The sequence below is a fragment of the Hyaloscypha bicolor genome (genome assembly GCF_002865645.1).
Source record: "Hyaloscypha bicolor E unplaced genomic scaffold K444scaffold_55, whole genome shotgun sequence".
Classification (NCBI taxonomy): domain Eukaryota; kingdom Fungi; phylum Ascomycota; class Leotiomycetes; order Helotiales; family Hyaloscyphaceae; genus Hyaloscypha; species Hyaloscypha bicolor.
This window is the reverse complement of record NW_020194557.1, coordinates 1,009,464-1,022,880: the sequence shown is the minus strand read 5'-3', so window position 1 is coordinate 1,022,880 and position 13,417 is coordinate 1,009,464. Positions and strand designations below refer to the sequence as shown.

The 13,417-nt window shown below is 48.0% G+C and overlaps 6 protein-coding genes across 6 annotated transcripts; 4 read left to right on the top strand and 2 right to left on the bottom strand.

Annotated features, from left to right (window-relative positions):
• The first annotated feature begins 1,822 nt into the window (after positions 1-1,822).
• K444DRAFT_362277 (uncharacterized protein) lies at positions 1,823-2,297 on the top strand. Its single transcript, XM_024872193.1, has one exon. The coding sequence runs from the start codon at positions 1,968-1,970 to the stop codon at positions 2,214-2,216; it is 249 nt and encodes an 82-aa protein (XP_024739001.1). The 5' UTR covers positions 1,823-1,967; the 3' UTR covers positions 2,217-2,297.
• Positions 2,298-2,377: 80 nt separating this feature from the next.
• K444DRAFT_525574 (NAD(P)-binding protein) lies at positions 2,378-3,336 on the top strand (the record flags this gene model as incomplete). The annotated part of the gene is made up of 2 exons (XM_024874456.1): positions 2,378-2,677; positions 2,737-3,336. The coding sequence occupies 2 exons, from the start codon at positions 2,378-2,380 to the stop codon at positions 3,334-3,336; spliced, it is 900 nt and encodes a 299-aa protein (XP_024739000.1).
• A 491-nt stretch (positions 3,337-3,827) lies between these two features.
• K444DRAFT_525776 (HSP20-like chaperone) lies at positions 3,828-4,634 on the bottom strand (the record flags this gene model as incomplete). Its single annotated transcript, XM_024874479.1, has 2 exons — positions 3,828-4,141; positions 4,253-4,634. The coding sequence occupies 2 exons, from the start codon at positions 4,632-4,634 to the stop codon at positions 3,828-3,830; spliced, it is 696 nt and encodes a 231-aa protein (XP_024738999.1).
• Positions 4,635-5,083: 449 nt separating this feature from the next.
• On the top strand, positions 5,084-6,299 carry K444DRAFT_558812 (uncharacterized protein). The gene is made up of 2 exons (XM_024876843.1): positions 5,084-5,619; positions 5,706-6,299. The coding sequence occupies exons 1-2, from the start codon at positions 5,241-5,243 to the stop codon at positions 6,101-6,103; spliced, it is 777 nt and encodes a 258-aa protein (XP_024738998.1). The 5' UTR covers positions 5,084-5,240; the 3' UTR covers positions 6,104-6,299.
• A 1,990-nt stretch (positions 6,300-8,289) lies between these two features.
• On the top strand, positions 8,290-8,604 carry K444DRAFT_525500 (uncharacterized protein; the record flags this gene model as incomplete). The annotated part of the gene is made up of 1 exon (XM_024874452.1): positions 8,290-8,604. A coding segment is annotated over one exon (315 nt), but the record flags the coding sequence as incomplete, so codon positions are not given.
• Positions 8,605-8,778: 174 nt separating this feature from the next.
• On the bottom strand, positions 8,779-11,758 carry K444DRAFT_558809 (MFS general substrate transporter). Its single transcript, XM_024876842.1, has 7 exons — positions 11,075-11,758; positions 10,846-11,025; positions 10,421-10,728; positions 10,207-10,372; positions 9,725-10,082; positions 9,510-9,673; positions 8,779-9,336 (listed from the first exon to the last, which is right to left on the bottom strand). Exons 1-7 carry the CDS (start codon positions 11,261-11,263, stop codon positions 8,953-8,955), a joined length of 1,749 nt encoding a protein of 582 aa, XP_024738996.1. The 5' UTR covers positions 11,264-11,758; the 3' UTR covers positions 8,779-8,952.
• Between the last annotated feature and the right edge of the window lie 1,659 nt (positions 11,759-13,417).

Here is a 13,417-nt window from a genome sequence, read left to right as displayed (position 1 = left end):
AGTATTCCCTTCTCCTTTACTCTCTAGCTTAGTATTTTTAATACATGAGATTCTCTGAACTTTGTGCCTCGGCCATTGCATTAATCCCGCCGTCACAATTGGAGCAACTCTATGTCTTTTTGCCTTGAGCGTGGCCCCTTGCTAGCGCTGGACATGTCTCAGGGGACAAAGGGATAGACATCAAATAACCCCTATTACCCTCGAAACCCCCTGAAACCCCCTGTACAGCTGCACAGCTAAATTGCCACTGTCTGCTCTGGGCACGCACCCATTTCCAACAGAGATAATGCCCCAGCATGACTACGATGGTAAGCCATCCTGTCGCAACAAAGGCGATAACAACCTCTGACTAAAAGACGCGTTAGAGCATTGCAACAAAGACAATAACAAAGAGGGCTCACGGACTCCCATTCCAGAGATATTGGTATAGAGCTGAACAGTTCCAGGATCAAATGAACATTTATACGAACAATCTGAAGACATTGCCGGAAATTGGGTTCTAAAGGCAGGATGAGAAACTATCCCACACGTTTCGAATTCTTAAACGAAAGGTCTGCTCTGCGTTCTTTTCTCGGACCGGCCAACACCAGTGTGTCAAAGAATTAATCAGATTAATAATGATTAGATTAGATTAGAATATGATTAACGTAATTCAGATTTTTTTTTTGATTAGATTAGAATAATTAATCAGATTAATCAGTCACGTGACTGTAGTAAATTAACGTTTACTTAATAATTATTAGATAACTAAGGTATCTATTAAGTAGCCCTAGTTAAACTAAGCTAGGGCTTATATAATAGTAGCTAAATACTAACTTTTAATAATAATAAACTAGTTATTCTCTTCGGAATCTCTATATTCCCCCTTTTATTATTTGGCTTCGGCTCGCTTACTAAGCGTTACTGCCCCTAATTAACGTAGCGCTAGAGCCAGAGCGGGCAGGAGCGTTACCAGATTCGGCTAGTGCTATCACGTGTTAGGGTCACGTGCGGGCTAATCAGATTAATCATAATTAATCTAATTAATACGTGATTAGAATATGATTAATGAGTTTTTTTCGTGAATAGATTAGATTAATGGCCATTAATCTAATCTAATCTAATCATTTGACACACTGGCCAACACCAGTGACCCAGAGCCATTCATCGCACCGAAAAATGCGCGAGGGCCTACAAGACAAATGGTAGTGGCGAGTCTGGATATGCGTGCAAGTTTCCGGGCGTTGTTCCAATGATAGCCCAGAGATTTTTAAAGCACATTCTAGGCGTTGACATGGCCACCACTGTTTCAAATCGGCACCAGTGAACATGAAAACCGTTAGACTTCCAGATACAGACAATATTCAAGTAAGTGTCTCCACTTGAAGAACTTCTTGGGCATCATCACGCCTTCTATTGCTTTGCTAGCGGTGCTTCGAGAGCAGCGTGTGATCTGTTGAAATTAGGGGCCTGAGGCCCCTAATAGGCTTAGTAAGCCCTGGAACCGAACGCCATGGGGCTGTGCACTAGCTTAATACCCTGTCCAGCTGGAATACCCTGTATAGCTGGAATACCCTGTACGGCTGGAATACCCTGTATAGCTGGAATACCCTGTACGGCTGGAATACCCTAGCTGGAATACCCTGTACGGCTGGAATACCCTGTATAGCTGGAATACCCTGTACGGCTGGAATACCCTGTATAGCTGGAATACCATGTACGGCTGGAATACCCTGTATAGCTGTAATCGGTTCAGCTGGCATAGGGATTTAGTACATGTGACTTAGGGGGTTCAGGGCTATATATACGGGCTACTTACCACTGTAGAACAGCAGTCAATTCAGTACGTTTTACTTGGTTTACATTGCAAGCACGTGACCCTAGCTATATTGCTTTAGCTAGTTCAACATGATCCTCCGGCAAGCGAGATCAGCTGCTCTGGAGCAAGGGAGCTGCAGACGCCACTCCTCGGCACACTTTCCCCAAAAATGTCAACACACTCGAGGTCCATCCCTTTTCAAGTGCAACTCACCACGATTTTTGGGCTGTCTTGTAATGATGTATGCCCTTCACGAGTGATGTTGAAGAAGGGAAGTCCCTCGTCAGCAATTCCTTCCCTGTTTCATCTCACTCAATCGCCCATGCCGCACACCCCTTCCTTCCCTCCGGGTATTTCGATGCATGGACTAGACACATCATCAGGCACCACAAGTACCCCGCGAACAGACTCATGGTAGGTCTAACGAGTCTGTGAGGTATATAGGTAACTTGGCAAGCTGCGAATGCTCCTTCCTTCGTGGGTTACACTCTGTGCAACAGATCAGAACGATTGAGCACAATCCCCCACTTCTCTTGTCTCTCCCTTCACCATCCCCTTCTCTCACTCACCACCAGCACAATGGCCATGAATGTGGAAGGCAAGACAGCAATCATCACCGGAGCAGGCTCTGGCATCAATTTCTCCTTCGCAAAAATCCTCCTCTCGAAAGGCTGCAACGTTGTCCTCGCAGACCTCGCCCTCCGTCCCGAAGCAGAGGCCCTGGTCTCACAATACCCCTCCACTTCCCCCGGCGCAAAAGCCGTCTTCCAGAAGACAGATGTAATGGACTGGATGCAGCTAGACAAGATGTTCGAGGTAGCAATCGCACATTTCGGAGGCGCAGACATCGTGTGTCCAGGAGCAGGAGTCTATGAGCCAGTTCGTCTCCCACTTCCCTTCCCACGCCCAGCTAACTAACATCCGCCTCTCTCCCACAGCCATGGTCCAACTTCTGGCATCCACCAGGAGCTCCGCCATCAAAGGACGATCCCGCAGACTCGAGATACGCCCTCATCGACATTAACATAACGCACCCGATCCGCGTAACCCAAATAGCAATCTCACACTTCCTCTCCCGCAAAAAGCCAGGCTGCATACCACACATCACATCCATCGCAGGTCAAAGCCCCTTCTTCCCGACGCCAGTCTACGTAGCCTCGAAACACGCACTCAACGGCTTCGTGCGCTCTTTAGCGCCCCTCGAATACCCTCCCTCACCCCTCCCTAAGATCCGCGTAAACGCTGTAGCGCCAGCGAGGATCTTGACGCCGCTGTGGACGGATAACCCGGACAAGATGCAAATGGTGGGGAAGGAACCTGGATGGGTGACGCCGGAGGCTGTCGCGGAGGTTATGTTGGGGCTGGTGGAGAAGGAGGAGTGGGTGGGGGGCACGATTATGGAGATTGGGAAGACGGTTAGGGAGGTGAGAGCTTTTGATGACCCAGGGCCGAGGGGGGGAGGGAATAACGTGGGGAATGATGTGGGGTACCAGGATGAGATGTGGGAGAGTTTGAAGAGACAGTTTGAAGGGGCGTAGCTCCTTGGTAAGTTGCAACTCTGGGTGGTCGATGGTTTTGTTTCTGCTCTGAAATTTGGGAGTTGATACAGTGCAACTTCCTGTCACTAAGACGGCCGTTTTTGGAAGAAAAAAAAATCCTTTTACAGACTGTTTTATTTTTTGCGTGATCTTTCTTCGACACCTTGGCAAGTGGCATCTGGGGACAGCTCGGCATATTTGCCTTTTCATAAAAGATAGGAACAGCACTGTTGTTCACGTTCAAACATCACGGATCAAGGGGGGAATTCTGCACTTCATTACTTAATTTGCAAAGAGCATTCAATACCTAATTAAGATTCTTTGCGAGGACGAAGAAAGCATCTTCATAACGTACAAATTGCCGATGCCAATTCCCAATCAGCCCCATTCCAAGCACAGAATCCAATGCAAGTATGCAATTTTGTCCATCTCATCAACCTTTCATTAAGTTCATTATTCCCCGTTCCCATTCGTTTCCGCCTTCGACGTCCCTAGACCGCACCGCTGTTAAATCCAAATCCAGCATTGCCCCTTTCTTCGCCCTTCCACCACTTACCATGCGCAATTGGTACCTTTCGTCCCTTCTTGACCTCCTCGCCCTTCTCTCTCTTCGGAACAAGCAAGCTCAAGACACCATTCTCCATGCTAGCTTTGACTCCCTCCTCGACGACTGGTTGCGGGAAAGCGAAGGTACGATGGAAGTCTCCGACCAAACGCTCGGAAAGCAGGATCCGGTGCTCAGACTGCAGCTGTTGGGAACCAGCAGCAGCGGTATAGGTTTCGTGGCGAGAATGATGGGGATGCACTGATTGCACTGGCTGAGTTGGTGGGGGAGGGAAAGAAGGACCGACTGGCGACACGGCAGCTTGCTGGTCTTCGTTGCTGGAAATTGGGACAGCAGGCTTGTGGTCAGCACTGCCCATCTCCTGCCCATGCTCATGGTCCTCCACCATAACCTTCACGAACTCCGGGTCCTCCTGGCCCTTTACCTCATCCTCCTCTCTAGGTCCAGGTCCAGGACGAAGTGTCTTGCCGTAAATGACTAGACTGTGGTTATTGTGGGCTTCAACTGTGATGTCGTTTACAACCGCTCCTGGGATGTCGCCGTAGAGGTAGTAGTTGTGTGCGTCCTCTTCCAGATCGAAACGCGGGATGAAGCAGTTCACGAAACGATGACGATGGGAGAAATGACGGTCGAATTCATCGATGTAATGAAGGATTGGAGAGAAATCTCTGTCAATCCCATTGCCGTAACCACCGCCGCCAGCTGCGAGTGAGAGTTGACTGAAAGGTGACATCTCTTTTTCCGAAATTGGAATTGAAGCATGAGAGAAAGTTTGAAGTTCGATTGAGGGATCTTCTTGGACTTTTGTATGAAATTCGAGGGATGATTTCAGGTTTTGCAAAAGGAAACGGATGTTGTGGAGGAAATGTGAGATGTTGGGTGTTGACATGGCCAGCGTGACGTATATGCCGGGTAACAAAGCCCCAGAACATCAGCCAACATATGATTCGTTTTTTTTTTGAACGACATGTGCAACGCAACGCTTTCACTTTCAATATAGTAGAATTGCCATGATCAGATCAGGCGACAAGGGAGCTGGACCTTATGACGTACCAGGGGTGTCAGGCTCTGCAATCAAACGCTGTATCAGTCCACTTCCCCCGCAAAGTCACCCCACAATCTCGCGATTGCATCACGTGCACCTATGGGGAATGCGGGCAAGCAAACAGATTATGCTACCACGCGCAGATCAGTAGCTTATAAGAGCTCGAGCTTGCCCTAAATTCCATTTCTTCCACCAAACAAAACCACAAAACTCAATTCAACTTACTTACCTTTATTCTGCGAATACCATACCTTCAAGTCAACACACCCCAATCAACCAACACAAGCAAGTATCATGGCTGCCAACGGAACCAACGGTGCGACCGAGGCCCCGGAATACCTCTTCCACGTCAAGCGCACCATCACCGATTTCGCCGAGGATAAGTCTGGCGCAACCCGCGTCACTGACATCTTAGGTACTTTCACCTCTCTGGCTGCCGCCAAGAACGCTGCTCGCGGCGCCCTGGCAGCAGAAGGCTATATCAAGGATGACTTCGAGGTCCTGGAGCAGAAGGACGAGGCGGATTCAGAAGAGTGGAAGCACGGCGATGGCTGTCTCGTCTTCGCCAAGGCTCCTAGAGGCCAGGAGTTCGATGTCCGCATTGATACCAAGCCCAATGTCTTGAAGTTGAAGGGCAATGCCAGTGGTGAGGTTGATGGTTTCTTGCACTATGGTATGTCGTTTCTCCCTTCCATTTCCCTCACTTTGGGTATTGAAGGTCTGAGTGGGTAAAGGAGGAGGCTGATGAAAGGTGAACAGTCCTCCAGACAACCATTGACTACAACAACGACCGCATCGGCGGCATCCAGCGCACCGAAGTCGAAGGCACATACCCAACCCGCAAGGCCGCCTTCATCGCCGCCCACACGGCTCTTCTCGATGACGAAGTCACCAAGGAGTCCTTCGCTGAGTACGACGAGAAGGAGCAGTTCGAGGGCGAGTGGCCATACGGCGACGAGGTCTTGGTCCGCGCTGTCGGCCACACGGGCGAGAATTTCTACGTCGCTGTCAAGGCCCAGCCGCACTCCCACAAGGGGCATGCTTGTTCTCATCATGGTGGCAAGACGTGCGAGTGTCCTTGCACGAAGACGGATGAGGGTTGCAAGCGGAAGGCTTGCAAGCATGATGGTTGTGAGGCGAGCAAGACTTCTCATTAGATGTTGCTTTTTTCGCACTTGCGTTGATGGCTAGTCTTTTGTTGAGTCTCTCGTTTTCTTTGGTTTGGGGAATTGATATTGGGTGCTTTTTGGCGCTGCATAAGGAGAGGCGTCTTGAGGAATGGATGACTTGAGAAAATGAAAAAAGCATCGTGAAGCCATGGACAGGTAATCGGCGACAGGATAATCAATTGCAGAAATGCAAAAATGTAACATAGTAAAATGCATGCGATGTGAATCAACCCGCCCCCGTGATTGTTGTGAAACGCTGCTGTTCACCGTGATGGATAATGTGGGAAAATTCGGGCCACTGGATAATAGTCGGACTTGACGTCGCGCTAAAGGGGCCCTTCCCTTTAGTCGGGGAAAGCAAGTTGTCCCGGGAAAGCAAGATGTCCCGCACCAGCCTTTTTTGCCTTCTAAAAAATAATATTAGGAATTAGCTATAGAAAATCTAATTAATACGTTTTATTTGCGATCTCATAGTTACCTATCGCATACTTAAGGGCTAAAGTTTTAAGTAAAAGAATACAAATTTATAATTAAGTAAAAGTTATAGGTCTAATACTTGCGAAATGGTCGCGAATAAATAATTCTTGCAATTTTTGTATTCCTCGCGATTTTATTATTAAAACCTTAATAACTCTCTACTCACATCTTTTTTTAAGATTTAGAAAATCGTATCTAGTTTATAAGGCTTATATTTTTAATTCTATTACTTAGAATTATTTAAAAAGATTAAGGTTTCAAGTTATTAAGGATTTTATTTGGTGCGGGACATCTTGCTTTCCCAGACTAAAGGGAAGGGCCCCTTTAGCGCGACGTCAAGTCCGACTATTATGTGATGAGGCTGATAGCGGCACACGCTTAGTGTGTTCTGTAAAGTACGCAAGTCCGCGGTCCACATGCGCAGACTTCGGAACAACCAATGAGAAATTCATTGCAGAAAATTACAAAAATGTTGGGGGTATACCTCCAAACGCCAGAATTACAAAATGAGCCCCTAAAGAAGATCCCCCATAACCGACCCATCATAAAGTACCAGTCGGACCGACCATCCTGGGAGTTGAAATCTCCTGTGCCGTCCGCATCTGTCCAACATACCCAGCTGCACCAGCCCTCAACTCAACATCCCTATTTGGCTTCGCACCTTCAACTCCTTCCCCAGGTTCCCCCTATCTGTCAAAAAAAAAGCCAATTTAAAAGTACCCCCAAGGCGTCCTACTAACCAACCCATGCTTCGCCTCCTCCATTGCCCTAACACCCTCGCTCCTCTCCCCTTCTATATCGGCACAATCCTCTCATGGCCCTCCCAATACCTCTCCTTCTTATCCCTCATAATAAAAAACCCCACCACCTCAAATAGATCAAAGGTCGTCAGGCGGAGTCGAGATATATATACCGCTGCAGCCATCTGGAGGGGCCGTATTTGGAGATGGGGGGCTCAATGAGGACCTCAAGGCCGCATTGGTCCGGCTTTATGGCCAAATTCTTCTCTATTTGGCGAGAGCAAAGGCGTATATTGACAAGCAAAAAGTTGGTTGGTATTAGAGCTATGACACTGTACAACCTGGGTACTGATTTAAGTATAATCCGTGTTGTTTTGAGTGCTTTTCGAGCTAAGAGTAAGTTTGAGACTATCATGAACAAAATCTCGCAGGCGTTTGACGATGTAAACAAGTCTGCAGCTCTCATTTGTTGTGAAGGTTCTTTACTTTCCTAATTTTCCATGCTGACTCCCTCCCGAAGTAGAGTTCTATTCTATTAACAACCCTGATTTAGAGGATTGCGCTCGGTATGGAGAAGTCAAGACCATCGTCGAAGCATAGCGTGCCACATTCAAGGGGACAAGTGCCTAACTCGGGAGGTTGGGCGAACCCATACTGCAGATTAAAGTTCAAGTGTAGAGTTTTGAAGATAACCTGGACAGTAAGGACCCAACCAAACCGGGTGAAGCACAGCTAACCTCGAATCTAGGCATGAGAAGAAGACAAATTCTTGATTGGATGTCAGATACAGGATCCAGAATCCATACTTGCTAGTATCGCTCGACAACTTGCTAATCTATCTCCATCATCAACTCTTCTTCCTCCTGTGGTCAGGAATACATTAAAGAGGGATAGCAAGGCAATGCGTCAGGAATTCTCAATATCGACGATGCTACGGACCTGATATTATAGCCTGCCGCCTTGTATCCGGTCACAATTATCATCATCGACGCACTTGACGAATGCCCAAGAGAAGGACGAGCTACACTCATCGAGTCCGTCAAACCAGTGGTCCGAAATTCATCCAGCCTTGCCAAATTCTTCATGTCGAGCCGTGAAGATGCGATATTGTCTTCCATCTTGGAGAATTTCGAAGTCTCAAAGATATCATCCAGAAAGAACCAAGTTGACATTGAGGCGTTTGTCGAAGCAGAAACTGGACGACTCGTACAATCGGGATCTTTGTTACGCCTTAGTCAGAAGAAGCCACAGATGATGGAGAAAATAATTTAAGGATCGCAAAGGATGCGCAAGGAATGTATGATTTGTGTTTCTGGGGTCGATATTTCTTACGGAGGGTAGAAGTGGTTGCAGGTTTAGAGAACATGTCAACGACCAGCCAATGCCACAAATCTCAACGACAGGTGCATAATCGGAAGATGTAATTAGATATATTGATATGGCTTCCGTAGTACTACTTGCCTGAATCAGTCTCAATTGTTTTGGAAAATTCCAGTTAAGTCAACCAATCTCCACCGAACGAGCCTTTTAAGCGAATGCATAAGGCTGTGCATCCTTCCTTTGCCGTAAACAAAACCAAGATGATTCCTGATGAAACATAATTTGCGTCAAACATTACCATTACTTCTTTGCGACTTCCTCGTCGTTGCGGTGGAGTGTTGCTACCACTTTGTCCGTCATCCGATCGTCAACATTCGGTGTGAAGCAAGCACAGATAACACAGCAAACGCTAAATGCAATCGTTGAAAAGAAAACAGTGCGGTATGCATGAGAGCTTGCAAGTTTGTAAGCTGCAATCCCTGTAGCCTCGATAGATGGAGTTATTCCCGGAACGTCAGTGAAAGGAGTTCCTAGAGAAATTGCAGACAGGAATGCCTTAACAGACGAAGCGGGCAACCCTGCCGCAATGAGTTTCGGGGGCACTTCACTTGGAATAGTCTTTCCCAGGCGATTAGTGAGGATGGCTGTATAAATAGCTGATCCAATTGTTGACACGGTAGAACGCTAACCATCTGGTTAGTATGGGATTCAATTGTTTTTTTTTTGTTTTTTTTGAGGGAGCTCATGAGCCGAGGAGCCATGCTCCTGAGACGAATGGACATGCAGACTCCTGGGAAGCTCCAGCGCTCTGAGTTCTCAAAGAGAAGAATGGTGAGTTGGCAGGGAAATAAGCTTACCATTGAGCCCCCAACACCAACGGCAGTTCCAATCTCAGCCTGGTCTCTGCATGTAATTCCGATAATAGTGGTGCCGACAGTCTCCACGTAGCCCATGCAGAAGCAGCCGAGGTAGAGTAATGGGATAATCGTGCTTCGGTTGTCTGGGGTCGCGCAGGCGCAAGCTGGAAAGCCAGGTCAAATTTGGGAAATAATTCAGGAAAGGGAAGGCTTACCTCCAAGGAATGTTCCCATACATGTCGCTGCTACGATTACTTGAATCCTCTGCTTCCCTAGCCGGCGGCAAATAAGACCGCAAACAATCTGACCGCTGTTTGTACCACATCCAGTAATGGTGCAAAGCAAGCCCCCGTATGTCAAGTCGTTCGTATACAACGAGAACACCATCGTCGGCCAGACAATAGAGAAGGCGAAATATACAGTTGCTCCAAGGGCAACCATAAACATGGTTGCCACCCATGGAAGGTTCTTGAAGAGGTACATGGGAACTAAGGGCTCCTTAAGCGGTACTAGAGCCTCGTAGAGAGTGAAAACAACCAGGGTGAAGAAACCGACGATGATTGTTGCAATAACCTTCCACCAATTAGCAACGTATTATTGAAGGCAAGAGAGATCCAGTAGCGAGCCGGGAGATGAAACATCCTCGAAAGCACAAGAGCAGGAGCTTGAGGTATGGGCAGAAAAATGGATTGCATACATGCGCAGATTTCCACGGATAGAGTGAGCCTCCCCAAGAAATGCCCATAAGAAAGATTAACAAACCACCGACTAGCAATACCAGTCCAATGAAGTCGAAATCCTGAAGAACTTGGCGTTTCGTCTTTCTATGTGCGTACTTTTGGTCGAATGTGGGCGGGAAATAGCTGTGTACTATTAGTACTTGAATCGCAGGGAGTAGCTTTTGGACTTACAACAAAACCCAGCAAATTACGGCCAAACCATTGACTCCAATCATGAGATAGTAGCATGATCGCCATGTGTGTTTTGTGTGCTGCACAAAGACGTACGCTATCGCTGGACCAAATCCCGAGAAAGGGACCGCCCAGGAATATAGGAATGTCATGCTGAGGAATCGATGCTTGAAAGGTATAAGTTCCCCCACGACGAATACGTACGAAAGTTGGGACGCTGCTGCAAATCCGACTAATACAGTTCCACCAATGAGCATATTGATACTCGTTGCGACTGCACTAATGACACAGCCCAAGAGAGCTAGAAGCTAGGTACCGGGGCAGTTAATAATTGCTCGATATAGATTGTTTCGGGAGTGGGTATTGTCTGAGGAGCAAATCATGAAACAGCTTCAAGTAGGAAAGGGCTTCTCCCTAACACTTACAGATCCTAATATAAAAAACCATCTCCGTCCAAACAAATCTGACAGACGGCCGACGAGAACTTGTCCAATAGCAAGAGTAAGTATATAGACCAGTGCAATCCAGACATAGTTGGGATCGGGACCAATATCATTGTTGATAATCCCAAGCAGTGGTGCTACAAGAGCAAATACCCCAACACCCTATCAAAAGTGAGTTTTGGTTATCTTAGAAGAGGGGACAGCGACATACCCCGGACACGGAAAGGCCAGAGGCCAGTAACGTTCCCACAAAGTAAGGTTTAAGGAAGTAACCTCTAGGCAAATCTTTGGCATCGATATCGGCTGCCTCGACTTGCTGGGTGGCGACAGAAGTTGGACCTTCTTTCTCATACTCTACTGGTACGGCATTTTCGCCATCGCTGCTTGACTTGGTGGCCATCTCGAGGAAGGACGAGTGGGTTCCACTTGTTCCAGAGATTTGCCGGAAACTTTGTTGCAGAAGAAGACTGGAGACCCGATAGAAGTCGTCCCCGTTCAGTGAAACTTGGGAAGAACAGATTCCGAGAGCCGAGTACCAGCATGTTTAAGGAGTGTGTCGCTCACAGCGCACGGGGAGAGCTGGGCTGCGCATCCGTTCCATGTCGCTTGGCATGCATGAGGAGGCTGCACTCTCGACTCCACACGACTGGAAATGGGCAGCCGGTGCTGGCACAGTGCCATCCCGGGCGGTGTATCGCGGCTCTTGGAGGGAGCATTGGTGTGGAGACCGTCGAGTTGAGATGTGCAGCCCCGCAGCTTGACTCGTAAGCGTGCTGGGAATTCCGGGGTCCAGGGTCTCATCAACGTACACATGGCGTGGGCTGAGAAGCTGCACCGCACAAGCAAGCTCATTGCTCTCAAATGGGCAGTGTGCGTGTGTGGACTTCTTGAAAACGGGTGCGCCGCTACTTCCTGTTTTCCAGACTGGCAAATTCCTTCCTACTAAGTATGTTCTTATGGTGCTCCGTAGACTTTAGGTTAGTAGAATACTAACTTTTTGATTCGACGTCGTTTCTTTTTTCTTTTCTTCTTGAGCCGTCCCCATAACTTCTAGCTAGTGTTCGGGACGGGAGGCGCCAAGGTAATGCGGGTCTAAGCGACGGCAGAATGCCTGTTGGTGCAGAGGCTGGGGAAGCAAGGAGCGGAGCGCCGCGGAACATCCTATTGGCCCCGACGTATGGAAGGCCCCTTCCTCAGCCCCCTGATTCTAATGATCGAAGATCGATCCCTATTATTGTCGGCGAGCATGAGAAATGATGACCGGGACAATGAGGCCAAGACGGCGAAGGGCAGACAAGTGCTGTCCCGAATCCCGCTGCCCGTTGCCCTCTCGCCCCGTCGGCCTATATACAGTACTGTACAGCCCCGCCTTTGAAACGCCTTAGAAATGCCAAGCCAGTGAACGACCTGCTTTCATGATTCTCTGCCCATTCCTCTGTCCTGGCTCGAATGTGCCTCATGACTGATCAATATCGTGTTCCTGGCGTGGAATTCAACATGTCGACCCCTCGAACCTCTGGCAATTCTTCAGACTCGGGAGATTCATCCAAGACGAAGCAGCAAGCCAAACGCTCCGTATCCCTTCTGACTCCGGCACAATTGCAACGAAAGCGCGCACAAGACCGTGAAAGTCAGAAACAAACCAGGCAAGTCAATTCAAGTCAACCCGGCCAAAGCCACTTCTCCCACAGCAAGAACCACAAAACTGACCACCTGTAGGGCACGTGTAAAGCAAACAATCGCAGAGTTGGAGAAACAGGTGGAATTTTTGACGCAAGAACTGCGTCTTACTAGACTGGAGACTGCCTCGCTTCAGCAGAAAAATCAGCTTTCACCTCCAGGAACGATTCCAGTAACCGCACCCCCACTGCCGATAACAAGTCTTGGGCACTATCCAGAAGGTATTGCTGCACTCATGGATGTTCAGGTGCGACAGAAGAGCTGCCCACCACAATATGGGGGAATGGGTTCCCAATTCTCAAACCCTTTCACTGTTTCAGGACCAGTCAGTACAGGTAATCTGGAACCACCAAGTTAAGGAGATATTTGCTCACAACCACATGTAGGACCTGCGCCCCAAACCGTACTTGATCCAAGTCTTTGCAATATATACACAGACTTCAAACAGCAACCCATATCTATCCAAGTTTGGGAGGCCAAACCAATTCATTACCCTGCAACCTGCGGCCTTGACAAAAATCTTCCTCGACCTTGTTCGGCAATTGAACCCTCTTAATAGTGTTGGGGGAAATGCTTATGAGTTTTCCACTTCCAAGTTTCCACAAGTCACGGCTCTTTTGAACCCACAGCAGCACTCAATTTTATATCCTGTAACTTCAGTGATCGTCCAGGTATGCGAAGAACAACTCAACTAAGGCAAGATAAGTGCTAATTAATTAGGAGGTAATCCGATGTCTTACAGTGGAAAGCCTTCCTGAACAGGTGAGTTCTTTACCCGTTCTCTTACCTAATACTGACACACGCAGATTGGAATCCTGTACGTTATGTGTCATATATTGCGAGTAAGTCGGCTCCGTATTTTGAAGTTTCGAGA

Excerpts from the sequence above, each read along its gene's own strand:
- K444DRAFT_558809 (XM_024876842.1), bottom strand. The coding sequence starts at position 11,263 with ATGGCCACCAAGTCAAGCAGCGATGGCGAAAATGCCGTACCAGTAGAG. Across the intron at positions 11,026-11,074 it reads CTGGCCTTTCCGTGTCCGGG|GGTGTTGGGGTATTTGCTCT; the intron begins GTATGTCGCTGT and ends CACTTTTGATAG. Across the intron at positions 10,729-10,845 it reads GGTTTTTTATATTAGGATCT|CTTCTAGCTCTCTTGGGCTG; the intron begins GTAAGTGTTAGG and ends CCCGGTACCTAG.
- K444DRAFT_362277 (XM_024872193.1), top strand. The coding sequence starts at position 1,968 with ATGTCAACACACTCGAGGTCCATCCCTTTTCAAGTGCAACTCACCACG.
- K444DRAFT_558812 (XM_024876843.1), top strand. The coding sequence starts at position 5,241 with ATGGCTGCCAACGGAACCAACGGTGCGACCGAGGCCCCGGAATACCTC. Across the intron at positions 5,620-5,705 it reads TGATGGTTTCTTGCACTATG|TCCTCCAGACAACCATTGAC; the intron begins GTATGTCGTTTC and ends AAAGGTGAACAG.